This window comes from Puma concolor, chromosome D2, assembly GCF_028749965.1.
Source record: "Puma concolor isolate L17-30 chromosome D2, mPumCon1.1.hap2, whole genome shotgun sequence".
Taxonomy (NCBI): Eukaryota; Metazoa; Chordata; class Mammalia; order Carnivora; family Felidae; genus Puma; species Puma concolor.
The window spans coordinates 55,338,371-55,362,705 of record NC_141677.1 but is presented as its reverse complement, the minus strand read 5'-3'; the positions used below and the strand labels follow the sequence as shown (position 1 = coordinate 55,362,705).

General features: G+C 38.6%; 2 protein-coding genes across 10 annotated transcripts in view; one reads left to right on the top strand and one right to left on the bottom strand.

Moving 5' to 3' along the window:
* NOC3L (NOC3 like DNA replication regulator) overlaps positions 1 to 24,335 on the top strand; it is a 52,083-nt gene that overhangs the window by 14,767 nt on the left and 12,981 nt on the right. Inside the window, exons 10-22 of one of the 3 annotated variants that reach the window (XM_086680411.1) lie at positions 333 to 461; positions 4,449 to 4,580; positions 6,040 to 6,120; positions 6,437 to 6,537; positions 9,343 to 9,415; positions 9,501 to 9,564; positions 9,701 to 9,772; positions 10,340 to 10,521; positions 11,029 to 11,157; positions 12,077 to 12,174; positions 14,631 to 14,715; positions 15,020 to 15,147; positions 20,907 to 21,201. In XM_086680411.1, coding sequence (XP_086536537.1) covers positions 333 to 461; positions 4,449 to 4,580; positions 6,040 to 6,120; positions 6,437 to 6,537; positions 9,343 to 9,415; positions 9,501 to 9,564; positions 9,701 to 9,772; positions 10,340 to 10,521; positions 11,029 to 11,157; positions 12,077 to 12,174; positions 14,631 to 14,715; positions 15,020 to 15,147; positions 20,907 to 20,925 — 1,293 coding nt within the window. In that variant the 3' untranslated portion in view covers positions 20,926 to 21,201. Of the gene's footprint in view, positions 1 to 332; positions 462 to 4,448; positions 4,581 to 6,039; positions 6,121 to 6,436; positions 6,538 to 9,342; positions 9,416 to 9,500; positions 9,565 to 9,700; positions 9,773 to 10,339; positions 10,522 to 11,028; positions 11,158 to 12,076; positions 12,175 to 14,630; positions 14,716 to 15,019; positions 15,148 to 20,906; positions 21,202 to 24,335 lie in introns of those variants that run through there. The other 2 variants (XM_025918205.2, XM_086680412.1) reach the window with 2 other exon arrangements.
* PLCE1 (phospholipase C epsilon 1) overlaps positions 17,510 to 24,335 on the bottom strand; it is a 323,759-nt gene continuing 316,933 nt past the window's right edge. For 6 of the 7 annotated variants that reach the window (XM_086680410.1, XM_086680402.1, XM_086680406.1 and 3 more), the window contains 2 exons: positions 22,004 to 22,017; positions 17,510 to 18,775 (listed from right to left, as the gene is read on the bottom strand). The gene's annotated coding sequence lies outside the window, so the exon portion shown is untranslated. The remainder of the gene's footprint in view (positions 18,776 to 22,003; positions 22,018 to 24,335) is intronic. The other variant, XM_086680403.1, reaches the window with a different exon arrangement.

Genomic DNA, 24,335 nt, shown 5'->3' with positions numbered 1-24,335 from the left:
TCAGAATTCTTTTGGAGTTACGATTTATTGCTAACATAGGGTCACTTTGTTAAACACTGTGTCTAAGAAAATTCTTTGAACAGAAATATAGTGTGGTGGTTCTGAGCAGGAGGCTGGTCTGCCCTCTGGGGATCATTAGGCCGCGTCTACTCACAGTTTGTCACAACTGCCTGCCGTGGCTACTCCTGGCATCTAGCGGGTCAGGGCTGGGGCACTTCTAAACACCCCACAATGCACAGGACAGCCCCCCACAGTGAAGAATCGTCCGGCCTAAAGTGTCAGTGGTGCCAAAGTTGAGAAACGCTGGCTGAGTGTAACATTTTATTTTTCAGATATCTGAAATGTGTTGTGAGGCAGTAAAGAAACTGTTTAAACAAGATAAATTAGGCCAAGCTTCCCTTGGTGTAATTAAAGTGATTTCTGGTTTTGTGAAGGGCAGAAATTATGAAGTTAGACCAGAGGTAAGCCTTTCTTTTCTTTGCATTTTGTTTTTAAATTACAACAGTTAATGAAGAATTTTATTCTTTGTAGAAGTGTATAAAGTAGAAAACTCACCAGTTACCAGGTGTAACTACTCTTAACAATTTGGTATGTATTCTTCTAGATGTTTTTCTGTATAGATATAAACATATCTACTTGTTTATATGTATTTTTGCCATCCATGGAAGAATGTTCTCGATCCCAAGATTATAGATTCTGTCCGTCTAGAAGAGTGTTAATTTTTATATTTAAACATTTAATCCATCTGACATCTTTATGTGTGTGGATGGTATGATTGCAGATCTGATACATATATACTTCTTGAAATGGATAGCCAGTTATTCCAATACCGCTTCCCTTTTGCTACTGATATAAATGCTGCGTTTATTTTACATTAAATCTCTACACAAAATTTTATTTCTCAACTTTCTGTTCTGTTGATTCAGTAAATCCCCTACATGTAACATACTGCTTTTAGTAACTGGAGCTTTATATTTATCGTATATAGTATACAGTTCATCTGTAGGATGGTACTGATCAAAATGGGCATTACTGATAAAAGGCACGGACCTTTTTTTCCTCCAGAATGTTTTAAATTACTTTTATGTATTATTTTAAATGGAATTTAGAATGAAGGTTTTTTTTGTTGTTGTTGTTGTTTGTTTTTTTTTTTTTTTTGCTTCCTTTTCCTGAAATAGTCTACACAGAATCTGATTGGAACTGATTCAAAGTGTAGATTAGTTTGGGAGAATTAAAATAGTTAAAGAAGCAGTTTTTTTTCTATTTACGAATATGTATCTTGCCATTTATTTAAGGCTTCTTTTATGTCCTTAACTGAAATTTTATAGTTGTCTTCATTTGGGTCTTAGATATTTTTATTAACTTCATTTTTAGTCCTATAGTTTTGATTGTTAAACTGATGTTTTCTAGAACTGTTTTATTCCCTAATTTTAAGTCTTTCTTTGCTGTCTAATCCCTTTCATTTCTCAGAGCTGATAATTTTAGTTGGACAGCTAAAATAAATACTGGGCTTAAATAAATACTCAGAACTGTAGAGTGATCAGATACTAAGACTTGAACATGAAACTTGCCCATAGGGAAACACTTCCATTTTAGTGATGCTGTAATATAAACCACATCCTTTAATTTGTTGGGTGTTTGTTTTTGTTTTTTGTATTTTTTTGTATATATTTAGGTTGTATGATGTGATTTTTTTTTTTTTTTTAAGATTACACGACATGATGATTTAGTATACTATATGTTGTGAAATGATTACCACAGTCGAGTTAATTAACACATCTGTAGTCTCTTAATCTTTTTTTGTGAGGAGAATACTAAAGACTTACTCTTAGTAAATTTCAAATTATACAATATTATTAACTATAATTACTGTGCTGTAAATTAGATCCTCAGAGCTTACTCATAACTGAAAGTTTGTATCCTTTGACATTTCCTCACTTCCCCCATTTCCTGGCAACAGCTGTTTTTAGTACGCATTTGACTTTTTTTAGATTCCACATATAAGTAAGAGCATACAGTATTTGTTTTACCATGTCTGGCTTAATTCCCTTAGTGTGATGTCCTCTGGGTTCATCCCTGTGGTGACAACTGTCAGGATCCTTTTTAGTGGATGAGTAACATTTTATTGTATGTATATGGCACAGTTTCTATATTCATTGATCTGTTAGTGGACATATAGGCTGTTTCCATATCTTCGCTGCATGTTGTGAGTAATGCTGCAGTGAACATGGGGGTGCAGATATCTCTTTGAGATACTGATTTCATTTCCTTTGGATATGTCCCCAGAAGTGGGATTGCTGGATCATAGGATAATTCTGTTTTCATTTTTTGAGGAGTTTCCATGCTGTTTTCCATGGCTGTACCAATTTGCATTCCTGTCAGTAGTATACCAGGGTTTCCTTTTCTTCATGTCCTAATACTTGTTGTCTCTTATCTTTTTTTTTTTTTAAGTTTATTTAAGTAATCTCTACACCTAATGTGGGGCTCAAACTCGACCCCGAGATCCAGAGGTGCATGTTCCTCTGAATGAGCCAGCCAGGTGCCCCTATTAGCTTTTTGATAATAGCCATTGTAACTGGTGTGAGGTGATATTTCATTGTGGTTTTGGATTGCGATGATTAGTGCTGTTGACCACCTTTTCATATGTCTGCTGGGCATTTGTTGTATGTCTTCTTTGGAAACTGGTCTTTTGCCTATTGTTTAACTCGGGTATTTGTTTTTTGCTGTTGAGTTGTAGGAGTTTCTTGTATATTTTGGATATTAACTCCTTGTTAGATATGTGGCTTACAGATATTTTCCCCCATTCAGTAGGTTGCCTTTTCATTTTGTTGATGGTTTCTTTTGCCTGCAGGAAATGTTTCGTTTAATGTAGTCCCACTTGTTTATTTTTGCTTTTCTTGCCTGTGCTTTTTGGTCTCTTACCCAAAAAACTCATTGCTGGGACCAATGCCAAGGAGCTTTTCCCTTATGTTTTTTTCTGGGAGTCTTATGGTTTCAGGCCTTATTTTTAAGTCTTTACTCCATTTCAAGTTAATTTTTGTGAGTGGTGTAAGACAGGGCTCCAGTTTCATTCTTTTGCATGTGGATGTCCAGTTTTCTCAACACTGTTTGTTGAATAGACTGTCCTTTCTTCGTTGTGTATTCTTGGTGCCCATCTGTTAAAGTTGATCATCTTTAGGGGTGCCTGGGTGGCTCAGTTGGTTAAGCGTCCAACTTTGGCTCAGGTCATGATCTCACGGTTTGTGAGTTTGAGCCCTGCGTCGGGCTCTGTGCTGACAGCTCAGAGCCTGGAGCCTGCTTCATATTCTGTGTCTCCCTCTCTCTCTGCCCCTCCCCCACTCGCACTCTGTCTATCTCAAAAATAAAAACATTAAAAAAAGGTTTTTAACAGAAGTTGACCATCTTTAATGTGGAGTTACTTTATTTTTTATTTGTGAGCAGGTAGAATACCTACAGAATACTCCAACTGATCTTTCTGGTACCTGGGATGACTTCATGTTCACTGTTTATGCTTTTCTTTCTTGTTTCCATTCTATGCTGTAAACTGAAATACTTTGCTTTCTTACAAATGTACATATTGGAACATTGGAATAAAACCTATAGTTCTCAAGTGTTTTTTCCAGGAATGCTGCTGTGACTGCAGGAAGTCAGGAGAGTGTTTTCTTCCAGAGAAAATTAGGATTTTGAACCCCTTTTGTCTTTGTGTTTGGATGGTCGCTGTAGCACACAAAACACCAATTACCAAATTTCTGGATTTTTTGAATGGCTTAAGGTAGTAGTTTGCGGTCCCTAGATGAGCATCAGCTGGGAATTAGAAATACAAATTCTAGGGCCCCACTCCAGACTTAGTGAATCAGAAACTCGGAATGGAGCCCAGCTGTTTGTGTTTTAAGTCTTCCAGATGATTCTTATGTTTGCTGAATTTGGAGACCCATTGGCTTAAAGGAAAATAACTAGTCTTAAAATTAATAACATTGGTCTACATGTTTTTTGTTTTGTTTTTAATGGGGGGCAGGAAGCTGAAGATTAGAATTGTTCACTACAAAATGGAGGCTGGTTTGGCAAATTAAAGTTGGTTTAGAAATATGTAATTTATATCCTTTCCTCCCATACTGGCCCATACCTTTTTCTGGCCTATCTACTGGTTGTACTCCTATCGACCGATCCTAGGTGATGTGTTCTCTCTTCCTTATACTTCTTACACTGAATACTAATAATGTTATGTGTATTTAGCCAAATACTGTGTCCTTTTAAAGACACAAATTGCCAAATATGTTTAGCAATAACATGATAGTATTTTGTATGAAATGTGATAGAAGATGTATCAGAGTTTTTTTGTTTGTTTGTTTGCACAAAGGAAGGAATTAACATTGTTAAATGCTTTTCTGTATAAAGGTTTTGAGGGCGATATGAATATTAAGCTGTATATTGTGTTTTCTTCATATTAGATGTTAAAAACATTCTTGTGCTTAAGAATCAAGGAAGTAGAAGTGAAAAAAGATACAGAGGACATTAATAAACCAAAAAAGTTCATGACTTTCAAGGAAAAGAGAAAAACTCTTTCAAGAATGCAGAGAAAGGTTTGCTTGATTTCCGTTTTTGTTTGATTTGAGATTAAAATCATAATGTAGGCACAGGAAGAGATCATAGTTAAATATAGATGTGTTAAAACCTAATGTTTAGAGAATTTTATTTTTTCTACTTCTTGTTAAGAAATGTCTTATTGAATTAACTAAGCTAACAGTTCACTGGCAAAAAGAGCAGTAGCTGAAAAAATTTCCTTGCCGTGCTGGCTTTTATTTTTTTGCTCTTTAGATGGTCTTAGATTCATTGTGATACACAGATCCCTTCCTTGGCAGAAAGGTGACATTCATGTAAAGTTGGCAACAGAGTGGATTTTTGTTAATTGAACCATGTTTCTTTATTGGCTTGTATTTGAAACCTAGGTTGAAATTCCAGCCCCTTGTTTATTTAGTGTGAGACCTTGGTAACTTCTTTTTTTATTATTATTATTTTGACAAATGGAGCTAGTAATAGCACCTACCTCGTGGGTCACTCTGCACTTTAATAAGATAATGTATGTAAAGCACTTAGCAAGTGTGTGACGCTGGGCATACTTTATAAACTTTAATTACCACCACCACCATTGTTATCATTATTGTTTCTCAGAACGTTTCTAAATAGTTTATTAGGGTTATCAAATTGCTTATAAAAACAAAACAAAACATTTCCAGGGATATCTGTCTTTGAATATGTCTAATAAATTGTGAAAATAGGACAGAAGTACAAAAATAGACTTAATAATTGTAAACAAATGAAGGTAAATATTTTAATTGTTTGTACCATACTATTCTAATATAACTCGGAATCCGTGTTAGGAATAGCATGTATGTAGCTGTGGTGGGGAAACAAAAGATCCACTAAGAACATGGCCGTTAACTCTGCATGCAGGAAGGAAACTCTTCTCATTCGGTCCCCCTGCGTCTCACACAGCTTAGCAACCATTGTTTGCTGCTCTTACAGCATAAGGAAGTGGAAGAAACTGATACTTTGTTGAATTTCTATATAGTATCTGGTTTTATGCATTGTATGTCAGTGTGTCTAGGGGTCTTGCTAATGACTTGTTTCCATGTTACACATGATTTAACAGTAAGAATTATTTTTATCCCTTTTTTTCCTCTTTTGAAAAAATGTAAATCGTGGAAAACTACAGAGAGTAGCATATCCCATGTGTCTACCATTCACAATGAGCAAATGTAGTAGACTTACTTCACTTTTGTTCTTGAAAAGAAACCATTAGTGATAGAGTTAGCATCCCCTTTGCTCCTCTCCCCAGTCTTGTTCTGCCTTCCTCTCAGGAGGCAGCTACTGTCCTGAGTTTGGTTTGTGTATGCTTCTTCTCCAGGTCTATGTAATTGTGCTTATATCTATGTTCTAGGGTATGTCTTTCAGAATATTTACATATATATGCCTCTCTGAAGCTTGCTTTTTCACTCAGCGCTATATACTCTTACTTATTCTTTCCCTGTTTCTTTCCAGTGGAAGAAAGCAGAAGAGAAATTGGAGAGAGAGCTTCTAGAAGCAGAAGCTTCAGAGAGCACTGAGAAAAAACTTAAACTGGTAGGCAGTTTCACATTCTCTCATGCTTGTAAAATGTTTTGTTAAAGGGTTTTAACTGGAGATTATTGTTTCAATTTGTGGTAGTATAATCTTGGTTTATTTGATGAGGCTTCCGTATGCAAGAAACTGGCATGATCATTGCTGGTCTTAGGAGATCTCAGGGTGTGTACCTTCATTCTGTTTTGAAGCTCCTAAGATTGGATTGTGGAGAGGGTTAGGAAGGGACAAAAAAGGTTTAACTTTGAAAGTCATCTTTCTGGTAACTCAGGAGAAAATATACAACGTTATACTAAAGTCATTTTGTTTCTTCTGCCAGCACACAGAGACTTTGAATATTGTGTTTGTAACCTACTTCAGAATATTGAAGAAGGCCCAGAGGTCACCTCTCCTGCCAGCAGTTCTAGAAGGTCTTGCCAAGTAAGGGCTGTGTAGGTTGAAACCTTTTAGATTCTTCCTAAACCAAAAAAAGCATGAACCTTAAACAAGGTTCACTAATGATGACCCCATGACCTTCTCTGTTCTCTCATTCTTTGTCACCAGCCTTTCCTTGAAACTGTTCTAACATTTTTTAGTTTTCTCATCTCAAACCTTTTATTTTTTGAATCTCCTTCAGCAATTCCTTCCTTCTGCTTATTAAGTTCTGGGGGTCCCAAAAGTTTATCTCACAGTTCTTTTGTTCCTTTCACACTGTGGTCAGTTATCCACTGTCAGAGAGTTTTGAGTGGTCCGTGCAGGCAACTTTTAAGTCTGTTCTAACCCTGCTTGCACCTCATTTCTCGAGTCCTGTCTACTCTTCCTGCAGAGAGAGAGCTTTTGGTATATTCTAGTGAACCTGTTGGGGGATATGAGCTAGAATAATGGTCGTTGTGATGGATTTCCGGTTATTTGAGGTAGTATCCTGTAGAACAGTGCAATAGAAATATAATGTGAACTAGGTATGTAATTTAAAGTGTTCAGTTAGCCACATTAAAAAAGTAAAAAGGAATTGGTGAAATTAATTTTGATATATTGTATTGAATCAGTTTATCTAAAATATTTTGACATATATTCAGTATTATTAAGGAGTTATTTACTATTCTTTTTTCTTCCATAAAATCTTCAAAAACTGATGTGTATTTTACACTTACAGCATATCTCAATTTGGACTAGCCCCATTTTAAGTGCCTAATAGCTACATGTGGCTAGTGGCTGTCATTGGACAGTACAGCTTCAGAAATAGGACTGATGGTTGGAAAATAGAGAAGAAGCAAGTTCTGTTTAGTATAAGACATTACTTTCTTTCTTTCTTTCTTTCTTTCTTTCTTTTTTTTTTTTTTTTTTTACTGTTTGTTTATTTTTGAGAGAGAGACAGACACACAGAGTGTGAGCGGGGGAGAGGCAGAGAAAGGGAGACCCAGAATATGAAGCCGACTCCAGGTTCCAAGCTGTCAGCACAGAGCCTGATGTGGGGCTTGAACCCACAAACTGCAGGATCGGACTGACTGAGCCACGCAGGCACCCCCATAAAGACATTACTTTCTAATGACTGGAGCTATTTGACAGTGGGATTATAAAATTGGGCCTTGTTATTAAAGGATTCAAAGAGAGGGCCTGCTGTTTGTTTTTCAGTGACCAATTGCTTTATTTTAAAAAGTTTTTAGTTATACTTACGTTAAAAATTCAAGTGATGCAGGGGCACCTGGGTGGCTCAGTCAGTTAAGCATCTGACTTTGGTTCAGGTCATGATCTCATGGTTTGTGAGTTCAAGCCTCGCATCGGGGTCTGTGCTGACAGCTCGGAGCCTGGAGCCTGCTTCGGAATCTGCGTCTTCCTCTCTCTGCCCCTTCCCCGCTCACGCTCTGGGTCTCTCTCTCCTCAAAAATAAATAAACACTTAAAAATTTTTTTAAAAATTCAAATGATGCAGAAGAATATAAAATTAAAAATACAGGGTCACCTGGGTGGCTCATTCGGTTGAAGGTCTGACTTTGGCATATCTCATGGTTTGTGAGTTTGAGCCCTGCATCAGGCTTTATGCTGGCAGTGCGGAGCGCGCTTGGGATTCTTGGCTTTCTCTCCTCTCTCTGCCCCTCCCTCTCTCATGCTTTCTCTCTCTCAAGTTAATGAACTTAAAAAAAAAAATTACAAGTTCCCTATATCCCTGTATATATTTTCCCTGTATATATATTCCTATATATATATATATATATCCCTGTGTGTGTGTGTGTGTGTGTGTGTGTGTGTGTGTGTGTGTGTTGGTCTGTTTTCTGTCACACAGATGGAATGATACTATATGTAATGTTTCATAACTTTTCTTTTTTGATAAAATGGTTATTCTGGGTATCTGTCCATGTTGGCATGACTATATCCAACTTTTTTTTTTCTTTACGTTTATAATACTTCATCTTATGAATCAATAATACGTTTATTTGACCAGTCCCCTATGCTGCATTGGAAATACCTTCATGCCCTCATGTGCATATATTGCCAGGTCAAAGGGTCTGCTCATTTTAAATTTTGATAAATATTGCCCAGTTGCTTCCCAAAAAAGATTGTACTAGCACAGAGGGAATGTATCACTTCTAAGATTTATATAACGTCAAAGGCTCTTGCACTAATACTGAAGAGATATGTTGACTTTTAAGTACTTTAGTGCCTAGTATTTTATAGTGTACAGAGTGCTCTCACATTTAGTAGATCAGATGATTCTTCCTCTATTATTCTATTGAGTAATTTCAGTTATTTCTAGAAATAGAGTTCCAGGACTGTAAGTGACTTACCTAGGATTGAATAAGTAATTAATTGCAGAGCCTGAACTAGATACTAGACCCGGTATTCTCTCATTTTGTTTTTTGAAGTTTTCGTAGGATCCACATTCCTATAAATAACAGATTTCTTTCCCTTTTCCCGCTCCCCATTTTCCTAGAACCTGATGCTCCTGGCCCTTTTATGAGTTAGAACAGCATGGAGTACTTTCCTTGGGTAGTTGTTTGTTCTTGTTTCATAGGGCAGAAGTATTTCTGAAATATTTTCAGTTTGTTTAGTGCCTCATCTATTTTATGCTGGGTGTTGTCAAAAAGACCAATTTGAGTTAATGAAAAACATCAATAATCACCACCGTCTCCATTGTGACTAACGTTGAAATAAGGAATATTAAAAATATGGTTTTAAAGTCAAATTTAATTTCTGGCTGTTTTATTTCTCTTTTTAGATCACCCATTAACTAAACTCTGTTTGATTCTAGGTTTGCTCACCTTATAAATGTCGAGTTTTTTGATGATTTATTAGTAGTACTGCATACTCTCATTGAATCTGGTGTAAGTAACTCTGTTAATGAATTACTTTTTAAGATATAAATGGTAATTATTATTCTTAATGTGCCCTTTCTGCCTTTTTTCCAAGGACCTGAGCTATCAAGAAAGCCTTCACTGTGTCCAGACTGCTTTTCATATTCTTTCTGGTCAAGGTAAGATAATTTTCTTTACTTTGGGAGGCTGTAACATACCTAGTTGTTGTTTGTTATAATTTCAAAGGTGACATTCTGAATATTAATCCTTTGGAGGCTATAAAATACCTAATTGTTGCTTGTTGTAATTTCAAAGGTGACGTTCTGAATATTGATCCAATGAAATTCTATACACATCTATATAAAACACTGTTCAAGTTACATGCAGGTATGTACATTTATATATTGTGTGGTTTTTTTCTTAATCTTTTTTAAGTTTATTTATTTATTTTGAAAGAGAGAGCAGAGGAGGGGCAGAGAGAGAATCCCAAGCAGGCTCTGCGTGGTCAGCACAGAGCCTGACGTGGGGCTGGAACTCATGAACTGTGATATCATGACCTGAGCCGAAATCAAGAGCCAGACACTTAACTGACTGAGCCACCCAGATGTCCCTATATATTGTGTTTTTAATAAATACTTACCTTTTAAGAATATATTGTGACTGGTATTATAGTCCATGAGAAATGAAAAATCAAAATTGGCATATAAAATGGTGGCCTGCTGGTGTCACACATCTGTGTTTAACCTTATGTAGAAGTTGGAGAGAGCGTCTGGAATTGACTGGAGATGTGGTACAACCACCGCATTTCCTGAGCAGTCTGGCCCTACTTCGTTAGTTAGGGAAATGATTTGGGACAGGTGATGACAGTTCATCTTGGGTTTTTCTGGAGTGCAGTGAAGTTTTGCAGTGAAAAAGCAGCGGGAACAGGCCTGACGGGTGTATCTGCTGTCGTAGGTGCTACCAACGAAGGCGTCGAGATTGTACTCCAGTGCCTTGACGTCATGCTAACTAAGCGCAGAAAGCAAGTTTCTCAGCAGAGAGCCCTTGCCTTCATCAAGCGTCTTTGTACCCTCGCTCTTCATGTTCTTCCAAATTCAAGCATTGGCATTTTAGCAACTAACAGAATATTAATGCATGTAAGTAGCCATGCAGACAAATGAGTAGAGCTAAGCTTTGCTGTGTGCAACAACAGTGCTGTCTTGTTTGCATCTTTCTCCCCATTTACATTACTACTGTACTACTGTAATAACAGCAAAATGGCAAAATCCAGCGAGAAAAGAAGTACATAAAATTACAAAAGGAAAGCATTCTCACCCCTGTTGATACTCTTCAGAGATAACTTACTTTTACCATTTGGTGGGTCCTTCCAGCAGACACTTTCATTCACATATAAACACGCCACATGCACACAGACAACACAGCTTTTTTATAGTGTACATTATTGTTCTGCGTATTTTCTTTAAACACTGTTGATGGACACATTTTTGTGTCCATACAAATGTAGCTGTAAAGTACATGTTCTTATAGCTCTTCTATAAGCATAAAATCAAAATAAATTTCAATACAGAGAAAAGTACAGAACCCCAATAACATTCTTTACTAAGACTAATTTCATTAGTTCTTTTTATGTGACATTTTTGCAGACTTTCCCAAAAACAGATTTGTTGCTTGACAATGAATCTCAGGGAAGTGGGGTTTTCCTTCCTGAACTGGATGAACCTGAGTACTGTAACGCCCAGAACACGGCTCTTTGGGAATTGCATGCACTCCGGGTAAGAATGGCCTTTTTTCATGTGATCAGTGTTTTTCAGTGTTTCCCAAAGTAGTTACTATTGCCAGAGTCCTCTGTATATTTTGTTCTGGCATGGCCTTTTGTAGAATTTCTGTTTTTTAATTTTTAAAAATTTTTTTTAATGTTTATTTTTGAGAGAGAGCACGCACGCGAGAGAGTGCGCAAGCAGGGGATGAGCAGAGAGAGAGAGGGAGACACAGAATCTGAAGCAGGCTCCAGGCTCTGAGTTGTCAGCATAGAGCCTGATGAGGGGCTCGAACTCACGGACCACGAGATCATGACCTAGCTGAAGTCGGCCACTTAACCGACTGAGCCACCCAGGCGCCCCTAGGATTCCTGTTTTAATAGTCTACATTTCGCTTTGCTCTTACTATTCTTTAAGATGTTGAGGTACATTTTCTAAGGAAGCAGAAAATGACAGTTTGGGGGTGTGGTTTAGAAGGTTTACTGCAGTCTTTCCCCAACACTATTCAGAATGGAAGGTCTATATTGGGTCCGACCTGAGGAGACTCTGACATCACCCCAGTTTCAAGAGGGCCACACTGTGTTGTGATCTCATGGTGCAGATGCATATAGGAGGAGGCTTGGAGCAAAATGTTTCAGGAAACCTGTTGTAAACGAACGTTTTTCACTCTAGAAGAGAAATTGCTTTTTGATTTTTTGTTTTCATACTGTAAAAGCAAGACTAAGGTATGTCAGTGGTAACTTGGTCATCAAACAGATTTATGTTGTCCTCTGAGCAAAGAGAATATTTTTTCTGTTGGGGTGTGCTTATTGTGAATTACATATATATATGATTTAAAAAATAGTGTTTATTAAGGAAAACCTTCACTGCAGCTAGTGCTGTAATTTATATAAAGTACTGACCTGTGCAAAACGTGGTCGTTCTTGCCCTTCAGAGACATTACCATCCCATTGTGCAGAGATTTGCAGCTCACCTGATCGCCGGAGCACCTTCTGAAGGCTCGGAAGCGCTCAAACCAGAGTTGAGCCGGAGGTATTTAGTAGTCAGCACTGCCTTATTATCAGACTACACATTGCAGTCGAGTGCTCTTTCTTATGAGAAGTCTGCTCTATAAAGTAATAGATTTTCAAATACAAAGTGCCAGTTGATCGGAATTTGGTCTCACTTCATATTTCTGAATTGTTCCAAGGAGAAAACATGTCGCCTGTGGGTTTTGTTAGCATGTTTTTGTTAGTTCGTTTTTGGTAATCAGTTAACATTTTTTTTGGTTCTAAAAAGTTTCACATGGGGCGCCTGGGTGGCTCAGTTGGTTGAGCGTCTGACTCTTGACTTCAGCTCAGGTCATGATCCCAGGGTCATGATGTCGGGCTCCGCACTGAGCATGGAGCCTGCTTAAGATTCTCATTCTCCGTCTGCCCCTCTCCTCTCTCTCTCTCTCTCTCTCTCTCTCTCTCTCTCTCTCTCTCTCTCTCTCAAAAAAAGAAGTTTCGCACATCCAGGTAAATAGTGAAAATACATGCCTGACGCACATTATAGGTAATGCCATACTTGCTCTATGAGAAGATCCACGAGTCCAACCACAGAGAGATTCCTTTTCTTTCTGCCCCCTCCTGGCTGGTCCTGCTAGGGCCATAAAGGGAGAAATGAGAGAAAAGAAGTGCTTTGTGACACTGGCACTCAAGCGGGGCGGCAGTTTCTCTCTTGCACCTCACGGTCATCTCTGTGTAGTGTGTCGTGACCTGCCGCCACTCCCAGCATTCGTCGTGCACTCCAGATGGGGAATAGGGTCCTGCCGGGAGAAGTTGCTTTTCCAGCTTCTTACTCTGAAAAATTTCGGAAGTACAGAAAAGTGGAAAAAGATATTACCTCTTTCCCTACAAAATTAGGCAATACTTGAATTATAAGAAAATAAGACATAAAAGATACCTTTGTAATATACCCACCACTCAGAATTAATATTTTGCTATAAATTTTTCTCATTTGCAGCCCACTGGTTTCTTTAATTTGGAGATCACAGACAAATGATCAGGAGGTCAGCAGACTGATGTTCTGGCCTCTTCACAGTTTAAACAAAAATGGAATTATTTGCTATATTTTAAATATTAGAGGAATTCACCTAAAAATAAAATTTCCAGCTCCTTGAAGTACTGGGAGATTTGGCAAAATAGATCTGTATTTTTACATGGCAGAAATCAGCTGCTTCCTCCCTTCTAAATGAGACATAAACTCTGTAGTTTTCCATGAATGCTTTTCCCTCTGGGTAGACTAAAGATAACTTTTGGTCTTATTAAATGATAAAGTGGCCGTTTGCTTTTTTTTCCCCTCATACTTCCCACCTGTCCTCCAGCCTTGTTTTTTATTTTTAATTTTATTTTTAATGTTTATTTGTTTTTGAGAGAGAGAGAGACCGAGCATGAGCTGGGGAGGGGCAGACACAGGATTGGAAGCAGGCTCCAGGCTCTGAGCTGTCAGCACCAAGCCTGACGTGGGGCTCGAATTCACAGTCTGCGAGATCATGAGCTGAGCAGAAGTTGGACGCTTAACCCACCAAGCCACCGAGGCACCCCAGTTTTTATTTTTTTTAAAGTTTATTTCGAAAGAGAGAGAACGAATGGGGGAGGGGCAGAGAGATGGGAATGGACAGAGGGTCCGAAGCGGGCTCTGCTGACAAGCAGAGAGCCTGATGTGAGGCTCCAACTCATGCATCTTGGGATCATGACCTGAGCTGAAGTTGGATGCTCAACTGATGGAGCCACCCAAGTGCCCCCAGCCTTTTCTAAAAGGGAGAGAAAGGAGAAAACAATTATTTGTCAGTTTTCTTATTCATGTTCCTTTTATGGCATGTTTTTGTCAGAGACTTTGAACATTTGCCTCATTTGTGCCAGAAATGTCCTTCTCTGGAGGAAGATGAAGGGTGGGTTTATCCCAAAAGCTTGAGAAAGGAGACTCCTGGTGGTCTTGCCCTGGAGGGTGGAGCTTGGGATGTGACTGTTGCAGGCCCTTCCCAATCTCCTTCAGAGAATGTAAACCAACCCCAAATCACTAAGCATTCATGGACAGCCATGGGTATGGACATTTAATCTAGGCCAGTAACTGAAAGATTGAGCTGTTTGAAAGCCATGGAGGGTAACACTGTGCTTCACTTCTCTGGACCCCCATGACTTAGTTGCATATTGTTCACATAACTGTGGTTGAGTTGGGATTTGATCACATTGAGCTGGAGGTCTTCTGCTCGGCCTTGTGTTTTGTCCAGCCTTGTATTTCTCAATGCACACCAGACCTCTCGGAGGTGGATTTAGTTGGATAACATTGTCATTACATGGGAATTTAGGGTTTATTTTACATGAGTTTGTTGGTTTTAAGAGCAAAATTAGGTTGTCCCTCACTATATGGGTTTAGAATAATGCGTGCTTCTCTTTGGGTACAATCTAATTATTTTCAAGTTACACGGGTATGGTGATGTCTTTACATTTCCTCTGTGATTATAGATCTGCTACAGAACTTTTTGAGACTTACAGCATGGCTGCAATGACATTCAATCCTCCTGTTCAGTCTTCAAGTTCCAAAAGGAAGGTATGTGATACTTTTCATGTTTTTTTAAAAGATGAAATAAAAACTAAGGATGTCTCTTATTAACTGATTCCAACTTGCTTGTGTTATAGGTACTTTTTTTTCCTCTCATGTTTAGGAGTTGATGGTAGGCTGGATCTGTGGGGTTGGGATTCTGTGGAGACAGTCCTGAGACCGTTTTGTTCAGTACAGGAGATGTCCAAGACCCGGCACATGTTGGCTTGGGGTCAGGTGTCACCATTTTTAATTTTGCTCACAGCTTGGCTTTTAGAACTTTTAATATGAGTTACTTTTAATATTTTTGCAGGATGAAGTTTTACAAGGGGATGCATTTTTGAATGAAGATTTAAATCAACTAATCAAAAGATATTGCAGTGAAGTCGCTACTCACTTGCCTCTGGATTTCAGCAGATATTCGACAACATCACTGCGGAGGTAGAAGAGTGAAGTGTCCATGGGCTTTCTTGCATATTTGTGTTTGTTTAGATGCACATAGAGACATATTGTTAATTTAGGACATTCTCTTTACATAAGGGAAGCTTCCTAAGAAAATTAACAGAGGTGGAAGAGTTACCCTTTGCATGGCACAGGGTTCTGCCCAGATTCTGAAAATGTCATTAAGAAAGGAGAATTGAGAGCCCCCTACCCCCATATTTGGAAGTTTCTTAATGATGTTGCCTTTTTAAAACTTAATATACATCTTAAGTTATAGTTAAAAAAAAAAATCTTTGAAGTGAACTTAATTGAATTACAGTTGCTAGATTAAAATGAGGGCATAGAGTGCAGAAAAATCAAGACCGTGAGATTGCTTTATACCATTCAGCTACTCTTTATGACCAAAACTCTTTTTTTTTTTTTTCCTTTTGATGTTTATTTATTTATTTTGGGAGGGGGAGAGAGAGAGAGCGTGTGAGCGAGCAGGCGAAGGGCAGAGAGAGGAGAGAGAGAATCCTAAGCAGGCTCCCTGCTGTCAGTGCAGAGCCCAATGTGGGGCTCAATCCCACAGACCCATGAGATCATGACCTGAACCGAAATCAAGAGTTAGACACTCATCTGACTGAATCACCTGGGCGTCCTGACCAAAACGCTTTCTAATGAAGTAAATATATATTTTTTGGAACACTGTAGATGAAAATAAGAATTCTATATTTGAATGAGTATATTTTTATAAAGATTTTTGAGAAAAAGAGAAAATAGTTTGAAATTGGACACCAAGTTCATTGGCTCTTGTTGGATGATACATACACTTCAAGAAGTAATCTAATTCGATCTTTTTTTTTTTTTTTAATTTTTTTTTTTCAACGTTTATTTATTTTTGGGACAGAGAGAGACAGAGCATGAACGGGGGAGGGGCAGAGAGAGAGGGAGACACAGAATCGGAAACAGCTCCAGGCTCTGAGCCATCAGCCCAGAGCCTGACGCGGGGCTCGAACTCACGGACCGCGAGATCGTGACCTGGCTGAAGTCGGATGCTTAACCGACTGCGCCACCCAGGCGCCCCTAATTCGATCTTTTAAAAAAAGAATGAGAGTGTTCATTATGGCTACTTGCAATGAAAGTTTGAATGTGACTCTAATCTCTTCAAAGTTCTTTGCATTTTCTGATGTGCTCTGGAGGGTGATGGGGGAAGGACTCCTGGGTGGAAAAACCAAGTCTAAGACTTGACTCTGTTTAAGGATAAATGGTGCCTATTGAAGGGCTTTTCTTCTTCTTTTCTTCCTCTTCCACCCTCTCCTCCTCTTCCTACCCTCCTCCAGCCCCTCCTCTCCCTTTGTACAGATACGATCCTCTTCTTTATGAATATAATTAAACAATATTTTACCTAAGATACTGTCATATTCTAGGAATGACCTCTGAAATAAGTTTTTATTACAACCAGGTTATAAATATTCTTTACTGTGAATAATTAAATAAAACAGCTGCTTTTTTCTGCTTCCTATTTTTTTTTTTTCCTTAATTTGTTTTGAGAGAGAGAGTGAGAGGGGTGGGGCAGAGAGAGAGGGAGAGAGGGAATCCCAAGCAGGCTCCACACTGTCAGTGCAGAGCCCTGACGTGAGGCTTGGTCTCATGAACCATGAGATCATGACCTGAGCTGAGATCAAGAGTCAGATGCTTAACTGACTGAGCCACCCAGGAGCCCCTGTTTGTTTGTTCCTTCCTTCTTTCTTTGTTTTTCTTTCTTTCTTTTCTCTTCTTTTCTTTCTTTCCTTCTTTTTTTTTCTTTTTTCTTGTCTTTTCTTTTTTCTTTTCTTTCTTTTCTTTCTCTCTCTCTATTTAAGCAATCTCTGTACCCAACATGGGGCTTGAACTCATGGACCTGAGATCAAGAGCCGTATGCTCTACTGACTGAGCCAGCCAGGTACCCTTCTGCTTCCTGTTGTGATGTGAGAATTTAATAAAATGTACAGCATTCCCAATTAAATAGATCTTCTATGTCTTTGAAACTATAGAAGCCAGTTCCTTTGTTCTAGAGCTTACAGCCCTTTTTTTCCCTCATGAAATAAATGAAATAGAAATTGCCTTTATTATTCCAGCTTAATGGGGGATATCTGCTCAACAGTGCATGTTATCTTTCAGCGTGCATGTGTGTGTGTGTATGTTTATATATATATAGCATATTCTTATGTGATTTTAAAAAGTTTTTTTGTAGGCTTGATTATTTAATGAAAATGTACAATTTAATATATAAATATTTGCTTTTAAACCACATTTTAGATATAAAACAGAGTCCAGAAACGTTATGAATAGATGTTTGGATGACCACATGGTCTTTCCCCATCAGAGCACAAATGACCAATGCATGTCACAAATCATTTATTTTCCAAACATATACAAATACATTTATATTTCACTTTGGCAGGAGAAACTAGTTTAGGTGAAAAATCAATTTTGAAGTAGAAATTCATGAACTATTTCACACTTGTATTATGCTTTTAACTTTGTAGTTACACATACAGAGAATCACAGTGGGACCATAAAATTACACATCTAGTATTTGAATACCCTTTATGAATTTGAGAATGAAATCTATTTGTGCATAAACTTTCATGGCCTGTGTTGATGAGTTTCATTTTCAGAACTAAATATCATAGTAACATACACACACACACACATCCTGAGGCTATAACAAGCTTACAGCCTTAATATATTTTTAACTAGACCAATATCGAGCACCAACTATGTGCTTAGCACTGTGCTAAGCACTTAAAAGTGAAGTGGGATAATAACGAGTGTAAGACACAGCTTCAGTCTTCCATGGTCCTGCATGTTAAGTCAGATCATTCACACAACATGAAAAAAAATGCAACATTACCCAATTCAGTGTCAGAGTGAATTATTTCAAAGTTCAGAGACTTAGGAAAGGTTTCAGAGACCTGCTTGATGGTCTGCTTGAGCATAGTATATTTTGGATCTAAGAGATGTATATGAGTGAGTAGCTTGGTAATCATGGAGAGTCAGTATTTCAAAAACACTCATTTCAGGTCATCCCATGTCCAAATCCTTAGCCATCAGCCAAAGATTCCTTTCAGGAAGTTGATACTTAGAGATGGCCAAGAACACATAAATTGTTGACAGTGCCCCATATCATGGGTGCTGGACTTGGTGTAAGAGGCAATCTTTGTTTTCTAATAACTTTCCGGAGGGTCCAGGTGTTCACCTCTTGTCACTTTGACGCTCATGTAAGAGAAGCAACTGCGAGGGGTCCGAGGCAGCCGTCTGGAGAGCACGTAGGCTGTGGGCTGCCTCCCACTCCGCCTAGTTGGAGATCCGACACCAGCCAGGAAGATCCTACTCTTCTCTTGGTGTGGCCGAGTTGTGGAGTATCGTGTGGGCAAGTCAATTCAGTTTTTTCCAGGCAGAATGCAATCTCTGTTACTTGTCAGAATTAAGCAAGGCCTATGGTTGTCCAGGCAGAGGAGGACAGATCTGCAGAGGTACTGGATAGGGAGGGAGAGCAGAGGAAGGGGAAGATGCAGTTTGAGGAAGGAGTGGGTGTGTGGCAGCAGGGGGCCCGCTTCATTAAAGAGCCTCCAGTGTTTCCGGAGCCATTGAGATGGGAGACCTTTGTAAGAAAGTAACTTTAATTAAAAACAGGCACTGTAACTCACTTGTAGCTGCAACTATATACCCCCAACTGGAGAATTTATAAATAACTTACTTGCAAAGGATGACATGAAAAGAAGGTTCCCTCAAGAGGGCACTTTCCGCCCAAATAGTATTGTTACTTACTACAAATTTGCCCTCAAACTTACCCTGGCTTCCTTAACAACCTCATGTAACCTTCTATTATTTTGTAAAACAACCAATTGCAGATGAACAGGTGACTGAGAGGAAGTTAGTCTATTTCTTTCAGCATCACTGATCAAGTTGGATTCTTACCTAATCCTTTCTCATCAGCTCTGTATATTCTGTAAAGCTGGCATCACCATACAGAGTAACACAACTCACGTTCCTCTGCTTTTAGTGAAGCGTCTTCAAATACTTTTCCTCCAAACTTTGTAATAAACCTAACCTGCATAAATAGGTTCTTTTTTTCTTTTTAATGTTTATTATGTTGAGAGAGAGAGAGCATACGCGCACGAGCAGGGTAGGGGCAGAGAGAGGGAGGCACAGAATCCGAAGCAGGCTCCAGGCTCTGAGCTGTCTGCACAGAGCCTGACCTGGGGCTCGAACCCACAAAGAGAGATACTGCGAGATCACGACCTGAGCCAAAGTTGGCCACTTAACTAACCGAGCCACCCAGGAGCTCCTATTTAGATTCCTTTCCATATCAACTTACTGATAAAAGTTTGCTACCCAGATTTTTAGTAGTATGGAAAGTATGAAGTAGTATGGTACAGTCTGGGTGGCCATTTTTGATTCATTCTAAATAGGGTAATTTCTTTCATTTGGTATGCCATCATAACTCTATGGTTCAGATAAACTAAAATAAAAATTTTGTATTTTCGGCAAACACCAGGTTGTTTTGGTTAGTTGTAATAGAATAGATGCTTTACGTTTTGAGCAATGTGTCCTTCCTGAAGTCCCAAAGAATCAAATAGAGGATGTGCTTTCACCTCAAAAGGAACTGAACAATCAAGTAGGGTTCAGTACAGGCAATATATTCACTTGTGAGACGTGGTCTCACTTCAGTCTCAGGAAGTTGCCGATTCTGTTCTGCAGCCAAATGAACTATGTTAAAGATGGGGGTGAGGTGGGACTGGAGCTTAGAATCAAGGCCAAGTGATAAAACCTAGAGAGACCAGTCATCTCATCTCTGCATGGGTTTTCATTTGACTCTAGCCAGTTAGGCCAGTAATTCAGTTTGCAATACACGGTATGCCAAACCAGAAGAAAAGATGCCAGATTTATAGAAGCATGATAACGTGTTTCTGGAATGGTTTTTTTTTTTTTTAATGGGCAGTACTGTGCATTTATTATAGATTATTTGAAAAGAAACCTGTAGCACTGTGCAAACTCCATCAAACTGGAATAGCCTGAATTCTGTCGACAAGCAAGTGGTCACTGCTGTAGCATTAAGGCTTTGAGTACGAACTTCCAATAATGTGAAAGCTGTATGGTGTGATTTTTTTTTTGTTTGTTTTTATTTATTTTGAGAGAGAGAGAGAGAGAGAGAGAGTGTGAGCAAGTAGGGGAGGGGCAGAGAGAGGGGAGAGGGAGAGAATCCCAAACAAGCTCTGCACTGTCAGCACGGAGCCTAATGTGGGGCTCGAAGTCACAACCCGTGAGAACATGACCTGAGCCAAAGGCAGATGCTGAACTGACTGAGCCACCCAAGGCGCCCCTGTGTGGTATACTTTTAACACTTCTGATTTTAGAGTATGCAAAGAACTGGGGACCGTGTTACTCATTTTTACAATTGGCACAAAAAGAACTTCTCAAAAGGTTAGGACTTTGTTTTATAATTTGAAGAAAAAATTTTAATATCAGCAGAAAGATAAAATTTGGATTTTGCTTCAGAGGGGCACACATTGCATTTTAAAAGTCATAATTTGCTTCATACTGAGAGTAAAAATCTTTTATACTTACGTTATAGTTTTATGCAGTAAGATTTTAAAGATAATTTACCTTGAGTGGCAATTATGACTTGGATCAATAGCTCTTCAATTAGAAATGAAAATGAAGCTTTTTTTTTGCATGAAATTCTGGCCCATGTCAGGTATTCAGAGCATACTTTTTTTTTTTTTTTTTAGGAGATTTGTCTTCAAATAGTGAGCTAGAACCACTAATACTTCTAAATCTATAAGCAATATCAAGAAAGCGATGTATAATAAATATATAAGTACAGTGTCAGTACAAACCTTGCAAAATAAATAAATTTGAACACCAACTCAGTCTACTTTTACTTTAAGAAATGTTAAATTTTTTGTTAAGATGTCACAGCTCAGAAGATACTAATTTGTACATCATTCTAAATTCAATTTGTGAAAACCAAAAGTGGAATAATCTGTGAATAATACATAAGCAATAAACTTAAAAAAAACCCAACATCATTCTGTATGTAAAAAGAAATGGTAAAGAAGAGTCCACTATGGTGCACAATATAGAAACTAAATCAAATTACTTTGTGATGAATCTCACGGGACATATTTACACTCGCAATGCCCTAAAGCTTCCAATTGTCCGCCATGAACTGTATGACTAACCTCGCTTGTTTTCAGACCTCTGTGGCTCTTGTTGCCAGTTTTCTAAGTCAGGTCAGCAAACTATGGCCCTGGGCCAGATCTAGCCTGCCGCCAGTGTTTGTATGGCTCTTGAACTAAGAATAGCTTTTACATTTTTAACTGATTGGAAAAAACCCCAAAGAGGATTATTTGTGATGTGAAAATTATGTGAAATTGTGATTTCAGTGTCTGTAAATAGTTTCATTGGAATACAGCCATGCTCATTCACGTATAGATCATCTATGGCTGCTTTTGCACTGTAACAGCCGAGCTGAGTAATTGCTACAGAGACCATATGGCCCATAAAGCCTAAAATGTTTACCACCTGGCCCTTTATGGACAAAGTTTGCTGACCCTTGTTCTAAGTCAGTTATTGCGAGCTTAGCAATGTTTTTTTCCCAACTGCTGACATTTGCAAAGTGGCAATCTCCTGGGCTGCATTGTTGCATTCATCAGGAATTGGTTGGTAGGTAGCCCTTGCCATTTTGCTTGTCCTCAGCATGGACCTCACATCATGTGTCAAGAAGGCTTCGGTTCAGAAATCCTCAATTTCCAGTTTAAGTCTAATGAAAATAAGCAAATTGTATTTGTTTCCACCATGTTCACTCTTGACTTTAACTTCTTACCAAAAGGTCTTCACCTGTAAAGTTGTATACATAGCTTTGTTAGTATATTTAAAATGCAGGAACAGAAACATTTGCAGTGTAGCAAGGGTTTAGTGTTATTCAACTGACAGAAACCCACAACTTTGGTGGCTGGTTTTGGAGGAGAGACTATTTGCTATAAACTCACAGTGTCATAACATGATGCTCCTGGGTGGTGGAACATGAGCCTATTTCTGTTCTGAACACCACATTCTTTAGAAAGATTTTTGTAATCACAATCAAATAAATTTCAACTTTTTTAAAAGGGGGAAGTCCTTCAACTCTGCATTATTTCAGATATGAGTAAGGTATATAATTGTGGAAATTATTAAGGGGTAACTCAAAACTTCAGGGGTGAAAATTTTAGAACAAGTAACATGAAACCTTATGTTCTCAGAAAGCAGCAAAAACACTACACTTGTCTTCTTGCGAGCACAAAAAGTCTCTTCTCATGAGACCATTTGTAAAGGAGTTTATAACATGAGATACATATTCCCATAGATGCACCCATGGATGTTTTTAAAGAGAAGCTTCCCCAAGTTTAGGTAAAGCTGAGGTCAACTCAATGATTTTGCTTGCTACAGAAAAATATAGTCCAAAGGCATACCTCTAAATCACCCCCCCACCCCTCCTCCTAATAATGCTCATTATAGCAAGCTTATTCTTTTTAAGTCAGATTTCCAGTGGAGATATATTCCGATGTACTTCTTGTAATCTTGTGGCACAGTGAGGGCTCCATTGTGCAGAGCATAATTCCACTGTCACCGTGGAGGTTATAATATAAGGGGTGTGTATAACATCACATCTCTGATTTGATGCTAAGTTCTTGACATGGAAAACAATATTTTAGGTTTTAATTACTGTCCTTAGTGTCACGCTCACAGACCCACTACCAAGGTAAGCCATCTTCTAAACAGCTATGGAGGCTCAACATTGATGCTTAGTCCTAAAGCTCACTTGGCTTTTGGAGGAGGCACTGTTGTCTTAGTGTCCTGGGGCAAAAAAGAAAGTGAGTCTGGAACTTTTAATGTATGTATGTATGTGTTGATCGATTAATTGTAATCTCTGTGCCTAACGTGGGGCTCAAACTCACGGCCCCAAGATCAAGAGTCGGGCGCTTCACCAACTGTGCCAGCCAGAGGCCCCTGGAACTTTAAAAAAAATTTTTTTTTATGAGTGCATGAGCAGGGGAAGTGCAGAGAGAGGGAGAGAGAGAATCCCAAGCAGGCTCTGTGTTGTCAATGCAGAGCCTGACCTGGGGCTTGATTTCATGAACCATGAGATCATGACCTGAGCTGAAATCAAGAGTCAGCCGCTTAATCAACTGAGTTGCCCAGGCACCCCACCCCTGGAACTTTTGAAAATTAGGATTCCAGATGTATCTCAACAGAAAATGAGTGTTGAACATTGTCAGTCTGGCATAGGTCAGGGCTTTGCCGTTCTGTGTGTATTCACTATTGTCCGATGCTATTTGATGGGGATTTGCTGCTGTAGTTCTGAGAGTTCCTTCTGATGATCCTTTCCATACAGAACCTAAACAAACCTCAGAATAGCTGGATACGCAGATATTCTGAAGGAGGGTGTTCCCTGTGTCTGGCCCTGGCTGTTTTGGAAGAGCTTTGCACGCTTTGTGTGGGGCACCGATTATTTTAAGAGCTTCTTAAATGTAGAAATACGGACTCAGTGTATTGAGCCTTCTTTTGTGCTATTATAAATCAAATTAGGTCCTGTCAAAAGGTATCAATAAAGTCTTTAATTGTGAGCTCCAATTTAATATAAGAAATTCCTAATTGTGATAAAGACAGACGATCAACCTCTACAGTATAAGCAGCAATGCCTTCACTATGCCGTCGGTCTCATTAATTTTACAACTACAGTGACACAGGTAAAAACTGGGCTTTAATCCCTGGGTTCATTAACAAACTAAATGAAAAAAAAATCTGGTTTCCTCAAGTTCTTTTTTTTTTTTTAATTTGGGTTCCGTATACGGTAATTTGTTTTAAGGTAGAACTAAGTTTACTCTGTAAATGCCAAGCAGTGGGTGGGCAACCAAAGGCTTAATTTACTGCAGTTTCAAGACAGCGGCTGTTATGTTATTTTGCTTTCTTTTTAACCATCGCATCCTGGATGCCAGGTTTTTAATGTTTTAATTGAGGCAGACCAAGGTGAGGTTGTTGAGGCTAAATCAAACCTTAAAACGGACCTGAAACTAGAAATCCAAAGGAATAAGAGCTGAATGACCCACAGAAGTCCTTTGAGAATGTCCAGGACCATGAGCAATAATTAAGGCAGTTCTATGTCTGATGAAATAAGG